Genomic DNA, 24,321 nt, shown 5'->3' with positions numbered 1-24,321 from the left:
TATAAATTAAAGATTTCTTTCACAAAATCCTGAAAACGAAACAGTAAAAGAACTCGCTCTGCATCTCATATACAAGAAAATTAGTTAATAAAACTGGTTATGGGAAGATTACAATTGGCCTTGATGCTCCTGCCTTATGGGAAACCTCTAGCTTGAACATTGGTACATTTTCTCAAGGTCTTTCTGTAGTGCTAGTTACAATCAGTATTAAATTCATAAGTAACTTATTCTTGTTATTGCTGCCTCTTGGCTTCAGACTATCGTTGTGCTAACTCACCTAAAAAAAATTTATGAATTCTTCAGAAACTAAAACGTTAAAGGGCCCTTTAACTGCGATTGGTGTTAATTTATTGGCAGCTTTATCCTGTGGGGTTCATTCATGGAATATCATGAATTAACTAGACTGAGACTTTCTTCGACAGATCCTGAAACAGATTGAAAATATTTCACCCAGGGGAGACATGATTACTAGTAGCTGAAAACTGACTAAATGTAGACTGTCTACACCTTCGAAAAGAAGCAAGTTTCATACTCTATTAAAAGAGGGTCTCTCCACTTATACAGTACTTACATTCTTTTCCTCAGTGGTTCAATTTATAATGTTTACCTTGGAACACAGCAAAATTACTATGTAGAATCACGTGACTTCTTGCTAAGGTGACCTTGACCATGACAAGCAATGACAGACTGTGTGTTGCTTCAGCACCAGTAACTTTGAGATCAAAGAGACAGTGCAAGATGGGACATAAACCAGCAGTCAGTGAGGAATAAAGGAATGTGGAGGAAGATACTATAGTCTGTGTCCAACGAGCATCAGCTGTTAATTTCAAGTGTTTGTTCTTGCAAGAGGTTTCATCAACTTTGATCTGTAATAAATTACCGCCTAATTACAAAGATTCAAATAGAGATGGTAGAAATGTTACCCTAGAAACTATGCAGTATATATATATATATATATACAGACACAATCAGCCATGACTGCATTTCTCAGCATATAAAAAATAAACAGCTTCTACTGCACTACTCTGTACATGTCTTGGAGATGTACATGTACACTCTTGTTCCCTGAATATTTCTTGTCCAGATTTCAAATAAAAAGTACATGGTCTGAATTGTAATAGTAAATCATGGAAGCTTTTAGCTCCAGGTATCCTTCAGTTCCAAATAGCATCCTGAATGACATTGCTACCTGCTGAAGAAAGAATACCGCAGATGAAGACAAATAATAATATGAACCAGATTATACTTAAAATAAGGTTTACATATATGCATATGTAAACAAAGGTATTTCAATTGATAACCCATGAGTCTGATCAGCATGATGTGTAATAATCCCAATATCAGTGTCTCAGCACCCCTGCCAGATCATTCAGCTGTTCAATAGCCAACCAGCTGTTCATTAATTTTAACAGAAGCTGAAAGGAACAGGAGAAACACAAAACAGCACAAATTTATGAACAAAATTCAATAAAGATCAACGATCCTACAATTTGTTCTAATATTTGGAAACATTGCAAAATGAATTTTGCCAAGATCATTACAGTGCTTAAATACAGTATTCCAGAAAGCTTTCAAAACAATTCTAACAAAATTGTTGAAAGCGGCATTCGTTCCAGCCTGAAGCTCCTAGAAGAACCATTTATTCCCATGGCAGATATTAGAAGGTGTATGATCTGTATTTAAAAAAACAGGTTATTTCAACTTACATTAAATTGGCATGATTGATCAGCTTGGTTGTACAGTTTAAAAGCCAAAATGCAAGTTTTAAATTTTACAAAGCCAAACCAAAAATAGGATTATATGACATTTTTATTGGAGTTGCTTATGAGAATGAATTCTTTAGTATTGATTTTAATCATGAAACCATGTCTTTCACTCATCCTATTTTGCGTTCTCTCATCTTTAGTGTCAATCTAATTAACAAATTCACCCGGACTAATTGCATAGTGAATTGTGGCCTCTTAGACCCCTTGTGGTTTTTCCAACTGATGAGGGGTGGATTCTCTATCTATTCTCTTGTACATTTAAGTTATTTCTGTATTGACTAACTTTCCATCTCAAATTTTTTCCTCTCATTCAGCAGATAAGGCAGCAGTGAATTGGATAGTATTGATTCATGGCTTTGTGCTTCAGACCAAGTGCTCAGCAAACAACCAAATCAACGTTTCACTCAAACTTTCAGGATGTTGTCTCACAAACCTTCAGGATATTGTCTCACTCTTCATGGAGGAGGAAATTAAGTTGTTAAATAAACTTAATGGGTGCTCAGTGTCCAGTGTGATAATTGTGTAGAATTTATTCAATCCTAACTGAAAGAAAGGGCAATGTATTTAATAGATGGAGAAAAGTTGGAGACAGCACATGTGGCAATGTCATAAGGAATGCAAATAGAGTATTTGGCTTTATGTCCAAAGGAGTTTATTTCGCCAGAATTGAGATTATTGGCAAGGGACTTACTAGGGGTGTTTGAGAATATTGAAAGGATTTGATAAGGTAATTATCTGCACTTGTCCAAAATGAGAATACATAATAATATAATAATAATCCTTGCATTTGATATAGCGCTTTTGCCGTCTTCTAGGTGTCTCAAAAGCGTTTCACAGAATATACTGTAAAGTAAATTGATTGTGCATTTGTGGGCGAAACGCAGCAGCCAATTGTTCACAGCAGTGTCCCACAAACAGTCGTGGATTTAAATGACCAATTTATTATTGTTTTTTTTCTTGAGGGATTATTATTATGTAACATACAGGTACATATGAGATAGCTGGTAGTAGATCCAATAGGGAGCACAAGAGGAATGTCTTCATGCATATGGTAGTGAGAATGTGGAACTGACTTTTGGAAGCTGTGGCTGAATCAAAAAGCGTTGATGTATTTAAGGGAATGTGTGAGGGAGAAGGGAATAGAAAGTTGTAGGAAAGGGGAATAAGACAGGTAGGGGCTCACGAGGAGTATAAACGCCATCACGGACTAGTTGGACAGAATGGTTATTTTCCTTGTGTATCTATGTTATTCTGTATAAGAACGATAAGTAGAGGGGAAAAGAGGGCCATTGAAATATTTTTTCCAAATATTAATATAACATTTTTATAAGAATACAACCAAATAATATAAATAAAATATATTTGGTTGGAAAACAGAGTTCCGTCTCCCCAAATCCAGATTTGAACTTGGCAATATAATAATAAGGCAATATGGCAAAGACACTGCTGGTAGAATAATTAAAAGAGTGGTCTATAATTTACAGTCATACTTTACATAAGCAGTGTAATGAATTTTCAATTAGTAAAGATATTATTGTTGAATTTCTTACTCCTCTGTGAATGAAAACTGCCAGCTGAGTTATTGGATGGCTTCCTATCTAACGCTGTATTGAAACAATTTATGAAGAAGCAAAGTGCGTTACTGGAGAGCTCTTTATGGAACAAATGATACAAAGAGCTATTGCACAATCTCCCTCTCAGTGTGTTGCAAAAATATATAATAGGCAACAGGGGATTATGTGTATGATGATCTGAACAGTCATAACTGTTCTTTCTTATGGTGTGATTTTCTCTTTTGGTGTTAATTATGGACCAAAAATTGACAATATACTGTATAAAGTTTGCAAAAGCTTCTATTTAGCAAGTCACCTGGACACCTGAGTGATCACTGCATTCATGATAAAGAGGAGCTATTTGAGTGGAAGACTAATACGTTTAGAAAATACGGTTTAACCTTTTCCTTTTTATCAAAATGCTGAAAACCTAGCTATTACTTTGGCCCTAATGGCCATTTTTTCATCCAAAAGAAGCACAAAACTCTTAAGATTGGCAAGCCCATATCGTGGTTTTCATTAGGTCAATCTTTAATGTAAAACCATGGAGAGGGAGCTGTTGATCTGCAAACTTGTCAATGATACTTTGAAAGGATTAGCTGTGGAGGTTCATGTCTTAGAAATAGCAGTGAGATTAAAGCAGCTCTTCTTTGAATTAGATAAACATACATGTCCAAACACACTCAATGAGGTACAACAATCTTCAATCTTTTCCATTATAGATATCATAAAAATTGCAGGAAAATAACATCTTGTATGCTGAAATAGAGCTCCATGAACCAATCATTCCCATCCTCCCCTAGCTCCCCTGGCTCCCTATCCCCAGAGGACAGAGTTCAAAATCCTCAATAATAATAATCCTTGCTTTCAAGTCTTGCTCCTCCCTAGCCCTGTGACCTGCTAACTCCATACTGTCCTCTCTCCGCTCCCACCATTCAGTGGACTCTGGTTTGCTCCGAGTCCCCCGCCCTACCCCGACCTTCAGGCTTTTTGCCCCACCTTTTGGAACTCCATCCACTTTGCCTCGCCCGCCCCCATCCCGGCCTTCTTCAAGGCCCATCTCAAGACCCTCCTCTTCGACCGTGCGTTCGGTCACTTTCCTCCCTCTAACTCTCCCCGCCCTCCACCTATCCTGATCTCCACCACCAGCTCGGGCGCAGATTCCTGACCTTGGGACGGTCCTCTTGACGGGAAAGGCGCCGCCGCACCAATGGAAGTCGTTGTTGTTTTGTTCTCGAAGGCGCGATAAGGCGCCGTATCAAATGCGAGGATTATTATTATTATATTATTATTATTATACATCACTAACAATAATAGCAATTTTTGTTGTTGTTGTTGTTGTTGCTGCTGTCGAGGCGGGGGGCGGGGCGCTGGGCGCTGGGGGCGGGGCGCTGGGCGCTGGGGGCGGGGCGCTGGGGGCGGGGCGCCGGGCGGGCGCGCGCGCGCGTACGTGCTCTGGCGCCTGCCTTCGCGCGCGGTTGTCACGGCGACGCTGTCAATCAGATGACGCACCGGAGTTTCCGGTGCGCGGCGCTCGGCGGCGGCGGCGGCGGCTTTGTGGTGAGTGTCGGCCCAGCGCCTGAGCGGGGGGTTGTGCTTATCGGCCATATTTCCCCATATACGGTCAAGGAGAAGTAAGTGTGGCGGCGGCGGCGACGACGACAGCAGCAGCAGCAAAATCAACGATCCGGAGAAGCGGGGCGTTGTGACGGGGACGGGGTGGGGAGAAGAAGAGAAGAGAAGCGACATTGTACAGTGGGGCGGCAGCAGCAGCAGCAGGAAGAGGAGAGAGAGAGAGAGAGAGAGAGAGAGAGAGAAGACCCTGGAATGTGCGCCACCACCGGCTTCACACACTTTTAATCCTGAGAGAGGACGTCGAGCGAGGTTTCACTGAGAGGGGAAAATATCCCCTCCTCCTCCTCCCCCCTCCCCCCCCCCAGGAGTATGAACAACGACGCCCTCGAGACGACCGACGAGCTCACTTCCCGCCGCTGGGCTTTAAGTTTGTCTTTTGCAGAGGAAAGTCGAGATTTATTTTCGGGGGGAAAGAGCAATAATAATATGACCAGTTAGTTGGGCCTGACTGAGTCTGTTAAGAAGTGCAGCTTCCCTCTACCCTCTACCCTCTGTCCCCCCCCCCACTCCCCCCTCCTCCTCTCTCCTTTTTTTTTCCTCCTCTCCTTTGCGGTTTATACTTCTCGAGCCCGAAACATGTCCGTTTTTTTTTAACGTGAAATAGATCACCGCTCTCTGGATCCGTTGTGTTTGGAGCCGAGGAAGGCACTCGCTCGAATAGTTCAGTGGTTCCTTTTGAAGAGAATCGTTTTTTTGAAAGGGGAGGGGGCGGGGAGGGGGGGAGTGGGACAAACACTGATAAAATGTCAGCGAAGGTTCGCCTGAAGAAGTTGGAGCAGTTGCTCCTGAACGCATCTCAGAAGAATGAAAGTTCAATGAGTGTGGAGACTTTGATGGATATTTTGATCTGTTTATACAACGAATGTAGCACCTCGCCTTTAAGACGGGAAAAATATATTGCAGAATTCCTGGAATGGGGTATGTACTTTCAACTGCGCCCAGTTTTATGAAACCACTGATGTGTTTACTTTTGCACACTAGGTTGGGCTATGGCGATTTCGGTCGTATATTAAAGTTGCATGTTATTATTCTTACCCAATTTTAGGATTGATCAAAAGCATGGGTAATGATTATTTAGTTCCTGCATAAGAAGAGCCGAAGAATGCAGATATGCGTTTTTTTTTCCAGTGGGAATTGTGTTTATACTCTTTAACAGTTCATGAATGTTACCTTAAAAAGTCAATGTGCGATAAGCTAAAAAACCAAAAGCCTGTGCCAGAAAATCCACTTGTTCGACCATGATGTGTGGAAACTTGTTTTGATTTAAAGTGTCCAATCTTTGTTTTTTTTAAAAAAATCGAAGGTGGGCCTGTCTACTGCTGCTAGAATTGTTGCATGTTGGTGTTGACAGAGTTGCGGCCATTGCTTAATTGTACATATAGGTTTTACATTTTCAAATCAGCAGGTGGACTGGTGATGGGATGGATGAAAGAATTGCAATGTTTTCTTGCTACCATAAGTTTAACCATCATCATTTCTTAATATGCCCCTTTCTGGAAGATGGCCATGGGAGTGGGTTATGGAGACTGGAATAAGATTATTTAAACCCGAACAGAAATCACTCTTTTTCACTTTTATGAAACATTTGGTTTTCGTTTTAAGCAGATCTGATTCTATTTTATATTAACCAAACTAAGAGGATTCACTTCTTGGAGTGTTTCTTTGATGTCATTAATAAGATTAGCTACTGCATTGTCAGTCTATCGTCTGGTGTGGAGAAATTAAGTAATAGGTATTTCCTGCCATGCAGTATGTTTGCGAGATTTTTTATTGTCCAGTGCATAGCCATTTCAGTTTAACAGTTTGCCATTGTGATAATTTGGCAACTTTTAACCGGCATGCCATTTCCAGATGACTATCTTCAGTGGTGTCTCAGATCTCACATTGATCTTGCACTGCCTATTATAATTGTCAGGGATTGGTTGTTAATCCACATTGTATATTCAGCCTTTAATTATTTCATCATTTTAATTCTGTAATTATTGACTTTGAAGAAAACCCTACAAAAGCTATTCACTAATAGTGCTTGTACCTTTATTTATTCCATACAATATCCCCCCAGCTCTCTTCCCCCTCAGCTGGGCACCTAGTCAACTTATCCCTCAACTCTGGTACCTGTCTGAAGTGCTCTGAGACTTTGTCACTTTGTGAGAGATGGTACTATTTATGAATGTAAATTGTTGTTGACTTTTGTTTGGTAGGCCCACTGAAGCGCTAGATCCTGCAAATGTTTTATCATGGACAATAATTACACTAAGTTAAGTTGCACTATTTATAGAGATGTCCTCTTTTTATGGCAGCCTTTTGGTGTACATTCTTTTTATTGTATAAATCGACCCTAGCAAAAGTTTAGAAGCTTTTCTAAAGAGCTTATTGGATATCTGCTACATTTTCCTTCACCCTTAAGATCTGCTATGAATTCAGTGAAAAGCTAACTTAAAAATCCATTGCTTGTTTCCATGTACATATGCTAACCTGCTTATTGTTGCTTCTTTTAAATAAAGACATAGTACTTTGTGCATGCATATGTCCTTAGATCTAAATTCAAATCCAGAAGCAACATTTCATCAGCGTTTATTCCTTTGACTAATTCTAACAAAAAATATAGGAATTTATGTTGAATTATATACTTAAAAAAAGTTGTGGGGCTGATAGCGAAGGATTTTAGTCTTTTTGACTACTTTAGGGTGCTCCCCCAACAAATAAATTTGAAATGTACTCTTTTTTTCGAAGATAAATTAAGTTTTGAGTCCTCCCCCCCCCCACCCCCACACCCAACCAACTGGCTCCTGATTCTGATATATGGATCTCTTTCATTTAGTCAACTGTATTTTAAAGATTTGCTTTCAGTTGTAGATGGCTATTTCTGTATGTGGCTGTGCATTATAGTAGTTAGTATACATTAGGATTGAGAAATTAAATACCTTTTCAAAACAATTTCAGTACTGTTTCCTGGACCATAAATTCTAGACTATGTGAACTATGCCCTCATATTGTCTACTAATCTTTACAATTCCAATGAAAGAATCATCCAAATTGTGAGAAGCCAAAGTTCTGCTGGGCTTAAATTGGCTTAATCTGAATCTTAAAAGAAAACTGCATTCTGCTGCTGAATTCAAATGATAGATTTACTCTACCTTATATTTGTAAACTATCTAGTTATTGTGATAGATACATTAATCAATTTGTTTTCCATTTACTTTGCTGCTTTACTTAAACTAAAACTTTAGATTCGGAGAAACTAATTGTATTGTTCCCTAATTGCACTAATTTAGTACAGCAATGTTTCTTTCCACCCCTATTTTATAGTAAGTCCTTTAGGTTTCTTGTTTGGCATGATCAACATCTCTTATGTTCTTCCTATTAGTATTTTCATTTTACCCTAACTCACTATTTTGAAATGAAAATTATGGAAATGTCTGCTAGATATCTGGTTAGTAAAAGATGATTTCCATATTGATGAGTGCCATATTTGCCAGGGTTGTTTCAAAAGAACACCAGCTGCATATTAAAAAAACAAATTTTGTGTAAATAAATTGATCAGATGATGACTACAGCAAACCTTGTGAACTATTTATATAGTTGTAATTTGAACTGCTATTCAACTGGTCTTGTGTTGTCTGAAGTTTACTTTGGGGAGTGCCATTTGTACAGTGGAGATTTAAAGAGTTATAACACGACTTTTACCCCTAGTGGGTGAAGACACAGCCGAGTTTAGCACCAAGCCATAAGAATATCTCTGGTTTGATTTACAGGCTACCAAACTAGCCAGTTCTTAGGCTAGGAGAAGAGAAAATCAGTCACAATTCCCACTTCTGATTACTAATGGAAAGCAACTACTTAAAACAACTTCCAACTACTGGAAAGCAAGTGAATGCCTTCAAGTTGGTAGCTTGCAGACAAATAGGCTTGCAGACTAGGCTCAAATGTGAAGAATTTGTCACCTGAGGCACTTTGTGGAATCGTGCACTAACTTGAGTTTTTGCCTTTAGGAGGAGAAGAGAGAAAATAGCCTAAAAAATATTTGAATTATGGTTTGACACAGGGGCACGGTTACATGCTTAATTACTCGGCTTGTGGCTGAAAAAGGTTATACTGTGTTTGCACATCAGTATTTTCTTAGCTGAAATGAGCATTTTGGATTGCTCTTTGCTTACAGTATGTATCTGATGATGTTTACTGTTGAACTATAATTGTAGATTTTTGTCTCAGATATTCAAATGTTTTGCATTTTGCATATCATACAGTGACTGTTCAATATTTTCTGTCAGCTTCTATATATATATATAAAATTTCCTTAAGTTAAATTAAAGTCTCCATGTAATTTTTAAAAATAAAATTACTTCCAAGGAATTCAAATTCGGAACTATTTCAACTAGGGTTACATTGAAAAGGAATGTGATTTAAGAAAAAAATGACCTACATTTGTTCTATAAATATTGTAAGCATGTGCTTAAATTATTTTAAATATCCCTATGTGACTATGCTTATTTATCTTCATCAATCTTGTTACCAGTACAAATCTGTTTTGTAGATCAATAAATCCTAGATGACAAAAATACAATTCAATACTTGTATTAATTAAAATTAAATGACAAAAGTTGCATCAAAGATGAACTTGTCTCGAATTCAGTGCTACAACAATGGTGGATTAATTCAGTTTAATCTGTGATCATAAAATAAGTAAGTCTGTTTAATACCGTAACCCAACTGTACATTATTTGTGTTTTATTCAGAGGTTTGATGGAATTGGTACACTTTGGGTATGTTTGTAGAAGTCAGCAGTTCAGGGGAAGCTTGTCACTCTCCCAACTACTGTCTCCTTTTAGGTTTCTGGTGGAGTGCTTTCATATGCTGAGCTGTAGGAGTCTTGGCAATGAGTGGCAGCTGTTGAAGGATAATGGATTCACCCATAGTGGTGGTGGGTTAGATGTATTGCTTTTACTCAAACCTGCTGTAGCATTACTTAAGAGACTATACCAGTCCCTGGCTTTTAATTTTTAATTGCAAAGCGACCACTCCTTCGGTAGGCCTGACATGTAGTTTAATTGCACTTCATATTGTTAGATTACAGGAAAACACTCCTTTCTTTATGATTCATACATTTAGTCAGATCTATGACGCACCAAGCAAAATAATCTTAACTGTTGTAAAATAAAACCAATCTAGCTTAATGCCTTATAAGGCATGATTTATATATATATATAGAGAGAGAGAGAGAATATAATGTAGTATTATTATGGAATATATTTAAGGTCTCTAGCACATAAATAAGCACAAAACTTTAACAGTTAAAGGCTATTCATGATTTGCATCACAAAGTTAAGTCCTTCATGCCCCAATATTACAAGGGCAAAGGTTATCAGTCACTGAACAACTTTTGAAATCTTATCATGATAGAAACATTTAATTTGTGGAATAGTTTTCACCGTTATTAAATAACAGCAATATTTATTACAGTGGCAATTATTAAATATAGTTAATTTATTTGAAAAATAATAGTTTTTCTGGAATTCTGACAAAGTAACACTAATGTCACCTGGTTAGTGGTGCTCCGTCTTTTGTGTTCAACACCGAGTATGAGAAAACCTTTGGTACAAAATTCTGAAGCCACCTGACCTTACCATACATTTCTTGTGTATTTATAATTTCTTGTGTTAATAATGCAGCTTTGTGTGGATGTAGAGTTCTCACAGCAATTTATATGTTTAGTGTTTCATAGCTCTGTGAATGTCAACACACATGCTATGCACCCCCACAACTAAGTGGTTAGTTTAGAATTGTTCTACAATCTTTGAGGATATTCCATCCATCAGTATTAAAGAATTGGTGTTAATTTTTTGTCACTTGTGTACTAATTATCAATCATTCAGTATTCTGTTTATCATGTGTTTAAAACACGTAACTTTTTTGTATTTAAAATAGTATTAATGGTACAATTTCAAACTTGAGAATACTTTAATACTTCTCTCTATCACCACCTCTAGTGCCATGAGGTGGTTTTACCCCGTTCTTTGGCTCCCATGTTTAATAATATTTGTGAGAGGTTTGGGAGCTGTAGTCTTACTACAATTTTATAGGCTGGTTACAGAGCTGTTCAAGTAAACTACCATCATCGAATAGTGTTTCAAAAATGTAAACTGTTCCATTCAGACTTTTTGATTTTGGAATGCACTATGTATTTGACAAATGTCATTATTGTTTTACATCCACTTACAGCAATGATATTGTGTTCCAAGTAAAATACTTGTAAGAATTTTTTATGTCCCATTACATAGAATAATGCAGAAGCAGTGGTTTCTGTTTAGTTCATTTCTAAACTCGTTGTTTATAGTTATTGTTTGTAATAATTTTGTTCACTTAACAGTACGTGAGAATCTATCCCAAAACAGTACTTCTGTCTTGGATCAGAAAGTTTAAGCCATAAACAATTACAGATGTAAGCTGTTTTTAAAAATATTGTTTTAGCAGGTTATACTTGTTTTAACAAATGAATTACATATAGTTTTGGGAAAGTTAAATCCAACTTGATTCCAGTCTTTCTATTGAAGTATATCAAATGCAAGGATTATTATTATTGTAGATACATTGTGGGAGAGGGGAAGGAATATCGAATAAGAAGACAGACTAATTTTTTTATGCCGATCTGATTGGCTTGTCAGACATGATTAGTACTATAATGAGCAGCAATATTGATTATTAAAAAATAAAACTATTGCAATACTGAATTCTCTTAAACAATTGTGATTACCTGCGTAAATAGCATACCTTACGAATGTTTTAACATCTGTTAGAGACATTAAGTGGTGTTAATATATTCTGAATTTTATCTCCATTTACCTCGCAGTATCTGTTGATCTAATGCATAGAATTGTGGAATAAGGGCACTAGAAAAATAACATTATACCCGGGGGGCACACTAACTTTCTGTTTGAGACACAAATTAAACAGTGACTCACTTGAGAGCCACATGTATAAACTCATCATGCTATTTTTACAATGAAAATTTAGCATTTTTCTTAAAATACCAACTTAGTTGGATTTCCATTTGCCAAGAGATCAATGGAAAGAAAGACAGTAGGTCTGAATATTGCAGATAGAATCTGTAGAGGCCTCAGTCTGTGTAATGAGTTTCCGCACATAGGATCAAAAATGCATCAATACATAATTATCTGTTGTAATATGTTTTCAAATACTTAATTTAGATTATCTTTGGGCGTGTTTGAACTTTAACCATTGAATAAAGTTTCACTTTTAATTCAGCACAATCAAGTGTCTCTTGATAAACATTTGAAAGTGCAAGAACTGTCAGGCTTGTTATCACATGCTTTGTAGAAAGACTAACTAAACATTACTTAAAGGAGGAACTTGACTTTAGCTGACCTTTAATTTGGACTTAACTGCTAAGGAAGTTCTGCATAAATTGGGCGTGTGTTGGTAAGGAAAACATTAGTTTACTGGCACGTGACAATAAATATAATTTACTACCCACAGCCACCACACCTCTTGGAAATGTACTGGCAAGGGTCCTTTTTTGTTTTAAATGTTTTCTATAATCAGTCTGTGTTTGTCAAACTACATACTGTAGTGATAAAACATTTTGTCGAATGTACAAGCATTCTCCTACATAGAGGAATCCTCATTTGTGTCTTTGTTAGAAAGGATTAGGCTTTCTATTACTGTGAACAGGTCTGGTCTAATTTGAAGTGTTCCATCTCTAAGTAATCATGTCAATCTTAACTTTACACTACATTCACTTCACTGCTGCCCCTGGAGGTGTCGAGAGACATTAAATGAGCTACTTTTTTTCCCCCCGTGTCTTTGGAGAGGGGAGCAAGATCACAGTAGTCACGCGTTGCAACAACAACTTGCATTTGTATAACACAGTTCATGTAAAAGAGTAATAATCGGTTATCTACAGGACTTCTGTCCTCCACTGCCTTTTCCCATTGCTGTGAGGTACAGTAGCCAGAAATAGTCATGATCCATATTTCTGAGCAGCAGTGAAGATTAAATAGGATAACGCACTGTTTTTTGCCTTGTGGACTAAAGTTACTAAAGCAGTTTAAATTATTTGTTTATCCATGATTACATTTCTTAAGCGGGAAGTGGTGCTTAATTTATTACTCCTTTCGTTCCCACTATCAATATTATTTTCAATGATTATTATCTCCTGTTTTGTACATGGGTTCTATTGTTTGTTTTTCTCCCCTCCTTCACCAATGTTGCACATCATTTCCTGAATGAGGTGTCTGCTCTCAACCCGGATGATAAGGAGGTTTTTAACTTTCCTTGTCATTTTCTGACGGAAGCATTTGGCTTTCATTTAAGACTTAAATCTTCTGGTGCTTTGTTGAGCAGACTCGCAGTAAACAAATGTGGAAATTTGGGTGGCAAAACTGGCAGTACACCATTGGAGTGTACAGTATGTTTCACCAATGAAACATCACATTATTGAGTTAAAAAGATCTTTCTCACAATTTTTTTTCTTCAAAAAGCTTGGCTGCTGACAGGTTTAGGTTGCCCTGTAGATTAATAGCAAGTGGGGTTTCCCATGGCCTCCAGTGATCTTTTAACCTTACAAAGGGAGGTCATGAAACAGAGACCTGATTTAAGGCTTCTCATAGCCATATCGCAGTGGTTTAACAAGTCTACCAATGAATTATAGTTAGAACATTAGAGTAGTTAAATTGCTACTGTATCTCTCAAAATGAATTTAGAATAGTTTTCAATGTTTCAGTTTATAACACATAGAACATTGCAAATGAATACAATATCCTTGCTGTGATTATTACAGAGGAAAAGAGGTAGAATGAACTGTAGTAATATTTTTCATCAGTAGTGCCAGGACAGTTCTTTCTGTCCAATTCTTTTAACAATAGACAGAGGAGTGTAGCCCAGTAAATTCATTCCAGTGGTGATCTATACTCAATAGAATGTGCTCAAGTGCTTAGGTTCTATTTGTCGCAGTTGTTTCATTGAGATCGAAAATTAAATATAATGCTGCTGGAATAATTCTGAGCTTTAAAGTCTCATCATAAGCTGTATAAATATCTATGGCCAGTGTAAAACCCATCTTATTTTATGCTAGTGAACATTAACTGACTCAGCATTGCAACTGTTTCTGAAATAAATAATGCTCTGGTAGGTAGTACAAAGAGCTGTGAATCATGCTCTAGTCTCTACAACTACTTTATTTTTGTGAGCAGGCAACATAACTTTATACTCTTTAGCCACATTGATGGTGTAAGGTTATAAGCAGGTTAAAACCACATTTAAAAGATTAAACCAAATTGTTTGTCACTTTTTGTGGGAAGTAACAACAACAAGATTACATTTGTATAGCGCCTTTCACGTCGGGAGGACATCCCTAGGCGCTGGACAGAGTACAGCATTTCAGACATTTAGTAAGTAATTATGGCAAGTAGGAAGTACAACGTTTTGTGTGTAGTTTATATCACGTTTACTACGACTGTGCTGCAGAACAAATAATTGCTTGCAGTGTGTGATGAAATGTGTTATATTTTTCTTTTGCACAATTTATGGATTTTAAAATGTATAATGGGACCTGCTTATAATGAAGTCTAGCATAGTGGAACTACGTTTATTTTCAAACGTGTACAAACTAGAAAGGTTAAAGTAAGACTGAAAGAATTGGAAAAGCCTGCAACATGTTTTCTGATTTGGACTCATTCACCTTGAATGTGCTGTGTGAGTGTGTGTTAAAGAATGTTCTCCTTAAAGAGCGGCTTTGACATTTCATGATTGAAGATGCCTGTTTATATGTAATTGCTTTGACTGCTATTCAAACTCAATACAACAAATTACGTTTGTTATAGCGCCTTCACATCAAGAAAACGTCCCAAAGCGCTAGACATTTAGGGATCCGAACCCGAGCTGGTGGTTGGGATCAGGGTTAGGGAAGGATAGGGGTAGGAGGGTGACCAAAGGCACAGTGAAAGAAGAGAGTCTTGAGACGGATCTTGAAAGAGGCAAGTGAGGAGACGAGGTGGAGGGACTGTGGGATGGAGTTCTAGGGAGAGGGGGCAGGCAAGCTGAGGCCCACCCGCCAATGGTGAGGCGGGCAAGGCGGGACCTGTGAAGCAGGCCAGAGCAGCCTGCAAGCACGCTCTGGGTCTGCCAGAAGTTCCCAGCCCCATTCTGCTTTTTTTTCCTGCAGCAACCAGGCATCAATGAGACCAAGATTACTCTGACAACCCGGAGCAGTGAAGATAATACAGTTTTCCTTGGCTGACTCGCAGGATAACTCACTGCAATGTTTTGTTGTGAGAGGGGAGAGGAAAGTAAGAATGGGTGGAGAAATGGAGATTTTCTGAAGCTTCAAAGCCACAGAGGAGAGAGTAGTTGAGGCTAACAAAATTTATCATCAACTTTGGCAGTTCCAAAGTCTTTGACAGTGTCTGGAACTGCGGAGTTCTAAATAATTTGCAATTATATGGTACTGGAGGAGGTCATTGATGTGGTAGAGTGGACATAGCCTTGAGTTAATGGGTAAAGGGTCAGAGGATGAACCATCAACTCAATATGACAGAGTGATTAAAGAGGAAATGTAACAGTTAAGAATGTAGCTTTGGTGCAAGTTGGTAACGTCATTAGAAGTGCATAGACACCCAAACATGTCCTATATGAGAACAAATGAACCACTAAAGATATGCCAATCCTTTGGATGAGACTTTAAAACAAGATCAGGTCTTCTGCCCTGTTTAAGAGGATGCTAAAAATCCCATGGTAAAATTCCAAAAGAGAAAAAAGTTTTTCGCAATGGCCTGGCCAACAATCCCTCAGATAAAATCGTCATTCACTTATTGCTGTTTGTGGGAAGTTTCAGTGTGTAAATTGGCTGCCGCATTGCCTACAAATAGCCACTACACTTCACAATAAAATTCTTTGAAGTGCTTTGAGATGTCTTGCAATAAAGGTTCACTATTATAAGATTGGAGTGCTACAAGTACATCAGACAGTCCAGATGAGCAGTGGAGTATCCATTTGAAAGCCTTTAAGGCATGAGTTTCAAGTGAGTTAACGTCAACTTCTATAATGCTATAAGTGTGAAGGGAACATAGAGTTAGTTTGAACAGTAAGGGTAGGAAGCATAGGTGATTATGAATAAAGGGTGAACTTTTTGGAAATTCTTCTGGAAGCTTTTTTTTTGTATTGTTGAAATACTGAGTTAATTTCAACTCCAGTTATTTCATTTTCACATTTATAACTATATTAGCGCATCTTGTTTTTGTGGGGTTGCCATCTTGCTATCTTTGATTGATACACTTCTAATTCTAACCAGCCTGGCAAACATATTATATAATTTTTTTTCTCAACAGCTGCATAATTCAGTACTTTTACACAAGCGAATGATGCAAGAAACCATCACTACGTAAAGCATATTTTAGATTCAGTGAGCTAATCATATTTACTGCCTTATTTCCTGTCCTTTTGGGCTGCATACAAAGTCTCTTTGTAAGTAGATAGACCCCATTTTTTAAAAAATGGTATGCTTTTAAAGGAGTAGAGCATTTGTCATCTCCGTCAAATGTTCATTGTTTCTGTGATCATTGCTTTTCAATCTCTTTAAATTTGTAGAATTTTTTGCTAGATCATAAAGGGGTTTGAAACCTTTCTGTAATGCAATGTACATAAGTTAAGAATTTTAAAAAATAATGCTAAAACTAGATAATTCATTTGTAACAAATGCAAGTATTATTCCATTTCATATAAATGATATTTTGGTAAGCTGAAGATGAATAGCACTTTATTGTTCTCTTGTAAGACACAAGACTACACTGGCAGCTGCATTAATTGATTTTATGCCAAGAAATGCACTAAATCTTATTTACTAACATTGAGGTTGTTTTTTTTAGTTATTTAAACTTTCTCTAGCTTGGTGGTCATAAAACGTGATTGCTTCCATGAAGGGCATGGGGTCTGAGATCTAAAATAATAATGCAGTACCTGTGCAAAAATTAACGTGAGGTTTATTTTGAACATGCCAGCAGATAGTCTGCTTAACTTTGAAATGTGTTAAAGACATTTATTTTGGCCCTCTGACTTGGTACAGAATGAGGCCTGCATTTTTGAGAAGTACAACATTTGTGAAGCAATAACAGTTCCGTATCACTTAATAAAACAACATTGGAATCTTTGTCATAGTATTAAGTGCTTTTCTTATGCAGATGGCTTGCATTGTTCGAATTAAATGGTTTTAACTACTGTATTTAGAATGAAAAGAAGGTACAGAATAGGACACATTATTCATTAAATGTTTCACAGACACAAAAAAATCACTGTTTGCAATGAGTATCTAAGAAGACTGTTTTGCAATCTGAGCTTTTTTAAAAAAAATCCAGCTTTGATGGATGGCATGCATAATTATGATTTTAAAAGAACAAATCTAAGATGTTTTATGGTGAACATCTTGTGACCAACCTCACCACCAGAGTCAGCATTAAGCAATTGATCTTGTAACTGTTGGGGCTTCAATGGATACCAATAACCCATTTTTGATTCACTTGAGCGTTAAGCTGCATAATCACTGGGTATGTAGGGCAAGTGCTAATTTGGAGCTAACCATGCAGAATCTACTGCAAATGAATGTGCATCAACCACACTGGGAAGCACAGAAATAAATATTGACTTATCTGCTGTCACCTTGGCAATCGTTAACTGTTGCAATGAAAATGCTATAGTAATTATATAAAATGATTAATGGCTAACTCTTTTGATGCTCCAGATTAATTTTGAGCCATTGCCCAGTACGGAATATTTACAGAGCTGCACCATATTAGAGCCCGTAACCACTTCTTCAATGCTGTTGTAAGCCTATAAAAATAAATTGAGATTTAACCTCTATTCAAGCTTTGTCAATATAATGGTTTGACAATTTTATAGCAATGTGAATTTGTTATCCTCCACTGAAGCAGGTAATGTTTAGTGAGTCCAGAAGGCCTTAAAAGCAAGTTTGAGGCCTTTATCAGTGACACAGTGGGTATCTAGATCACAAAATAAGGAACTACACTGAGCTGTACAGGCTTTAAGAAGACTTTGTTTCTTAGCTTTTTTTCTGCTAAATGGTTTGATTTCAGCCAGAGCAGTAACAAAACAATTACAGTTTGCTTCAATGCTCCGAGGCTAGGAAGGAGACAAAATAATCAGCCATAATCTGTCCCATTCCTGATTGTTATCCAGTGAAGCTGCTATAAAGTGGATGTCTGGTAACGGATTTACAGTCATCTGAGGTCTCCTGATGCTGCTTCATGTATGAAGTGGACCAGGATTCAACAACAATTGAGATTGGGTAATTTCAGACCACCTTCTGAAGGACGCAAACCCACATGACAGCCACTTCCTATAATTTACCACAAATTGATTATCAAACTTTGACCACAAAGTTCTCAAGTGTGGGAAGTGGTAAACTGTACACAGGTGCAGTAAATTCCGCTTTTCTGAATTTTTAGTTACGGTCCACTGTAGGAGCCAAGTAAAGGGTGTTTAAAATGTGTGAATGTGCTGAATTTAACAACAATGTAGACATTTTTTAAAAATGATTTCTATCACAATAAAACAATACAGTAATTAGGATGTTAAATGACAGTTTATGCTAAAAAAAACAATGTGGTAAGTTTAAATCTTTTTGCAAGAAACTTGCAAAAGCACAACTGAATTTGAAAGCTGGATGTACCATCAATTATCCTGCTTAATAGACAAAGAAATCTAATATACTGTAACTGATATGCTGTTCATTTACAGCATTTTCTAACACATTTAAAAGGTCGCTGGCAGCAACCAGTAGGTCAGGCAGCATCTAAGAGAAAGGAAAATGAGTCAACATTTTGCGTCCCCGACCCTTCGTTAGAATGAAGGGTTCTGATGAAGGGTCGTGGACCTGAAACGTTGACTCACTTTCCTTTCCCCATAGATGCTGCCTGACCTGCTGAGTGTTCCCAGCGTCTACTGTTTTTGTTTCAGATTTCCAGCATCTGCAGTATTTTGTGCTTTGGTTATATCTAAAAGGTAGATAGGTCAACATTGTGGATGTGACACTTCTTCCGAACTGGATTACTTGCATTGTTTGTTTTGCAAAAATCATGCAAAAGTGGATTTACAAGAATTTTACAGTTTTGTAAATTATCTGAGCTCATAGAGCTGACAAAGCAATCAAAATAATTCTAAACTCGATGGTCACATTTACATAAAGTCAGCATGAACCCACAGTACGTACAGTATTTCACTGAAGTTCTATTGGAGGATTGCTGTTTCAGCCTTTGCCTAAGCACATTTATACCAGATTACCATGAAAGGAAATGTGCCTTCTTTTAAAGGCGTAGCCCTTTTTACTGCGTCAAGTTTATAGTTCATAGATAGATGACTTACATCGTTTGTATTATTTTATATCATGAGAGTGAGTTGAGGTTTTGTTCCTTTGCTGACACATTCTTTAAACCCTTGTTTTTATGAGCTGCTTGTAATGCATGCAGTGATGTTTATTAAGTCACATTATAAAATGGCAGGAGTTTCTTTCATCGTGTTCAGGTGTTGGTAAAAACGACGATAGGGTGAGACAATAGACCTTTAAGTTTTACACATTGAACTGTTTCAAATATCCATCAAATGCGAGGATAATAATAATACAGTTTGGGACACAAATGGAGGAAATGACTCAAGTGTGACGAGGTGGCTTTTTAAAATATTTATCATAAATTTAATCTATAGTAAACCCAGACATTTTTTAATCTCTTCCAACACCAAAAATTTCTGATGGGCAATTAAAGTATAGAAGTAGCATTACTTGCTTGGCTGGTTGTCTGTTATACCCTCCCCCACCCTCCACAACCATATGGGCTTAACAACAACAAAATTACACTTGTATAGTGTCTTTCACGTAAGACCAAGCATTGCGTGAGAAAGGACCCTATCCCATGCTATCTGGACCTATAAACGTACCCCATGTACTTGACTTTGCCTAAACCCATTCCCAAAGCTCGTAAGGTAAGCAAAAACATCAGAACATTTTAAATTCCTCTGAACTTGCTTTTGTGCCTTCCTTCGTCAGTGGCAGCATCTGGATGCTTTCCCTCTGCTGCAGGTCCTCTACTGCTTTACTTGGGTGCCTTTCAGTGATCTTTGATTGTTTGTTTCATCCTTTTCTTGTGGTAGGCCTTTTATTAAATTGCTTTCTTTGACTGTTCTTTTGAAAGCTTTTGAGTGAATGGTTTTAAAAAAACTGAAAGCTCAATTTATTGGCTTGGGAGAGGAGAGGAAAAGGCTGCGGATATTACATTCTCTGGAATTTACGTCAAAAAATTGTCGCAACAGGTTCAAAATAGATTCAGGGTGCATGTTAATGGAAAATTAATTATTATTTTTCAAGAGGAGCTTTTGAATGTTTTGTATTCTAATCTGGTTAAAATGTTGTTTTACAGTAAACTGGTCATTCTGTATTTCTGGGTTAAGAAATTGTAATTTTGTGAAATTCTCAATTTTGCAAATGCATAAAAGGGTCTTAACCAATTTATTTTATGTTCAAGGCAAAGTAATTTTCTGGTTAAGCATTTCTGCAAAGAGACCTTTGGTTCTGTGTTTTTAAAATCTCTTTGAAAATTATTTTAGGTCTAGTGGATTGCTATAGATTGTTTCAAAGAACAAATAACTGGCAGTGAGTTTAAAGCAGTAATTCGGTTTTGGTAATGCGCATCAGCTACAAACTCGTGGTTCAGGGGTAATCAGAACAACTTGGTTGAATTTCTGCATTCTGTCTCACTCTAAGCTATTTCTATGTTTAGGTTGCACAATTAGTTCGTAATGGTTTCTTTCTGTCAGCATTGCTTTGGAATGTATGCACACCATCACTAACAGCTGTCAAGTTACTTTATGCGGGACCAATGAAAAGTTCACATAAGGCCAGAGAAAACATATGCATGCCAGGGAAAACATGAATTGCCCATTACAAATATTTAGTTTCAATGGGTTCTAAAGCAATGAAGAAAGACTCGAGTTGATCTTATTACTTTTTATTATTACACTTTTAGATAACAAAAGTAATAGCATCACAGAGGAAAATGTATATCATATGATCAATAAGCAAATCTAATATTCAGAAGAATTCTTGCTTTGAATATAGAGTCTTATCCAATCATCAAATTGTCCCAAAATATTTTAAGATCTGTAATGTGACTTTGTATTTGTAAGCAAATGTGGCAGTCAATTTGTGCATAATTATGCCTGTGGCACCACAGTCCTTAGTTGTATCCAGTGACTGTATCAAAGATGTTGTCAGCGTGATCAGCGGCCATTGTGGACCTCATGTAGGTCCAAATATCCATACTACTAGACATTTAAATTAATAAGTAAAATACAATGCACTACTTTAAGTGTGTATGTTTGTGGGAGGGTCAGTTTAGGGTTAAGAGAAAAGATGGCTCAAGTGCCATAATACAAGATATTTACAATGCTAAAAATAATATAATACTGTGTTACATGGACAAAAGCATGTTATATTAATGGGTCTGTGGTTAGTAGGGTGTAACAGTTAAGTGAATAACTAGCTTTACAGACAGTCATTGCTGCTGTATTTCCTAATTGACTGCAAGGAAGTGTTGTTGAGGGATGTGGGAAGAGATCCCCTTCCTCTCTGTGACTTAGCTGCTCTGATGAACTTGCCCCCTGGGAGAAGTCTGATTTAGTCAGACGCCAACATTTAGACCAACTTTTAGACATTGGATTTGAGCATGCAACTACTGACTTGTTTTATGCTTCACTGAGTTCATTGCCAAGCTCTTACTTCAGTTGCATCGTAGTGAATGAATATATATTTTATCGTAATCATGTATTTAGTTCTTAACTGTTGATATGACCCTTCAGTTCCCTGTTATAGATCTCCCTGATTGATAGTGTCCTGCACTTTTCTCCACTGCTTTCTGAGGTTAAATTAACTTAGGCTTCTAAAGTCCATTATTTTCTGCCATTTGGTTTATTTTCTCATTTGCAGTTGTATTGGAAATCATTGATGACAAGTATTCAAACTGTGCCTTTTAAGGTTTTGAGCAATTGTGCAATTTTATTACTGAGCAATCAAAGAAAATGTCCTCGTTCCTTTATATTGCAGAGCCTGTTCAACGTGTAGTATCTCTGTAATGTTTAGCCTCCGGTGCTGTTTTGTTGGCCTTGTTTACAGTGCAGGGCAAATTCCACAGCTAAAGTCAAACAACTGTTTGTTTGATAAGCACATTTTCAACTTTAATTTCCTGGCCCAGATATATACTGATCTGTGGGGAAGGTCAGCCCAGTCCACGTTGACCACTGGTGTGAAAATAGCAATTGCACTGGTCACATTGCATTAATGGGGGTGGGAGGGAACATTTATATTTGCTGCAGTGGTGCTACTGCTTTGGAGAATCTATAAAAAACACCTTGTGTGAGTAGGAGAGGTTTTCTGATCTTATTTTATTTTCAGTGTGTGAAAAAAGTTCACAGAAATTTAGGCTGAATCTAAACTCAGCCTCAGTGATGAAAGGGGCTGTGTGCTAACCTCAATATAATGGTTTGTTTTAACCAAAGCCAGTGGTATTTTGAGTGTAGAATCCCTTCTCCTTCATCTGTTTCTGCCACGTGATTTATCAAAATCTCCCAGCTATTGGAAGAAATGGTCGACAACAGGAGATGCCACACCTGAGGAAAGTCAACATAGCTGGTTGACCAGTGGCTTAACTTGTGCTCAACATATTTCAGTTTTAAGCTGAGCTAGTGACGTCCTCTGTTCACTAACTGTGAAATTAACATTTTCATTTTTTTAAATATATTTTTCTTTTTTCTAATTCCTTACTTCTACTATCAAACTTCCCATCTTCTGTATTCTCCTGCAAGCGAGCACTAGTAAAATACCAAGTGACATTATGATGAAAAGCTGTGAGGGAAAAGCAATTTGTATGTCACTAATACTAAGAAACCATGAAAAGGTAATCATAATCGTAGTGTAAGAACCCTGCAGACTTGATGACAAGTGCTTAATCACAAAATGATAAGTCAATTAATTTGTAATTAAGCTATCTGGCTGAATACACTATTCGAAAAAGAGAAAATAAGCTGGAGATATTTATCTGCTTATTTTGCAGATCTTCCATATTTCTGGTGGGTTTGCTGCACCCCTGAGATGAGTTAAAACAGATCAGAAAGTGAACCTGGGATTTTCCAGATCTGTATAGTTATTTGAATTGATTCAACTATTCAGCCGTGAGGGAACCTCTAGAATTGTGTAATGGGTTCTCTTTTTATAGAGGAAGTATATCCCAATTGTTGTTCCTTTTATTCCTTTTCATTGTGAATTGTGACTGACTGTTTCCCAGTTATGTGTCTCCTATCTAATCAAAGCATTCTGAGTCACTTGGTTCTCATGCCTTTTTTTCCTGTTGAGCATTTGTGGGTCATGCTAATGATTCAATTTCTGCATTGAGTGTTCAGCTATGACATTGACTTTAAAACTTACTGTCTTATGGAAGTATAATTTAAAATAACTATGAGACTGTAGTAAGGTACTTCATTCAACGGCAATTTGCATTTATATAGCTTCCTTTTTGATGGGATAATATCTTGGAGGGCTTCACGGCAACGTGGTTGGAAGCCAAGCAGGGAGTGGGGTGGGGGGGAGTGAGAGGTGACCATAGGTGTGGTCAAAGACATAATTAGAACCAAGAATGTCAAGGTAATCTGAGGACCTAGACTGGGGAGCTTAATAAATGACTAAAAAGGTAATCTGATCAGAGGAGGGCTAAGTAAATACTTACTCCTATTGAACACTTCCTAGCACTGATATTTCATTCGCTTTTAATAGAATATTAAATCTTATCCATGAAGGTTTGGTACAACGTTTCATCAAGTATGGTCAACTATGTACCCAAATGCATGCTTAAATTTCTCAATTGCTTTAATTTCCTGTGAAGTGTATTGTTTATACGTGTGATGTTATGTGCCAAAAAGAGGGAGTTTCAAATTCTGTTCAATCTATAAACAGCCCAACCCTCAAACAAATGGTCTTGGCTCTGATCCTGTAAATAATAAATAACCGTTGAATGAGTATACATGATTTCTTAAAGGAATATTCTAGGATCAGGCCCTTCAGTGTTCATGTATAAAGTGAACATGCCAAACTGTAAAAAAAAAATTCATCACTTGTCACACTCGTCACTAGTATAATGGGAAGGTTTGTTTGTTGTCTGTTTCCTCCATGTTAAATTTCCAGCTCCAATTTTTTAACATAAATAATGAACACACCCTTATTGAAAACATGGAACAGTATGAGATTCAAACTTGCGCATGGCACCTCAAGTCAGCTTTTCTCTTTCACCATGATGGAGTAT

The 24,321-nt window shown here is 37.2% G+C and overlaps 1 protein-coding gene across 3 annotated transcripts in view; it reads left to right on the top strand.

The window, feature by feature from the left end:
- The first annotated feature begins 5,409 nt into the window (after positions 1–5,409).
- cdc42bpb (CDC42 binding protein kinase beta (DMPK-like)) overlaps positions 5,410–24,321 on the top strand; it is a 62,638-nt gene continuing 43,726 nt past the window's right edge. The window contains exon 1 of one of the 3 annotated variants that reach the window (XM_042337915.1): positions 5,410–5,872. In XM_042337915.1, coding sequence (XP_042193849.1) covers positions 5,698–5,872 — 175 coding nt within the window. In that variant the 5' untranslated portion in view covers positions 5,410–5,697. The remainder of the gene's footprint in view (positions 5,873–24,321) is intronic. The other 2 variants (XM_007888303.2, XM_007888302.2) reach the window with 2 other exon arrangements.

The sequence above is a fragment of the Callorhinchus milii genome, unplaced genomic scaffold, assembly GCF_018977255.1.
Source record: "Callorhinchus milii isolate IMCB2004 unplaced genomic scaffold, IMCB_Cmil_1.0 Scaffold9, whole genome shotgun sequence".
Classification (NCBI taxonomy): domain Eukaryota; kingdom Metazoa; phylum Chordata; class Chondrichthyes; order Chimaeriformes; family Callorhinchidae; genus Callorhinchus; species Callorhinchus milii.
The sequence above is the reverse complement of the archived record's forward strand: the minus strand, read 5'-3'. Positions and strand labels throughout refer to the sequence as shown.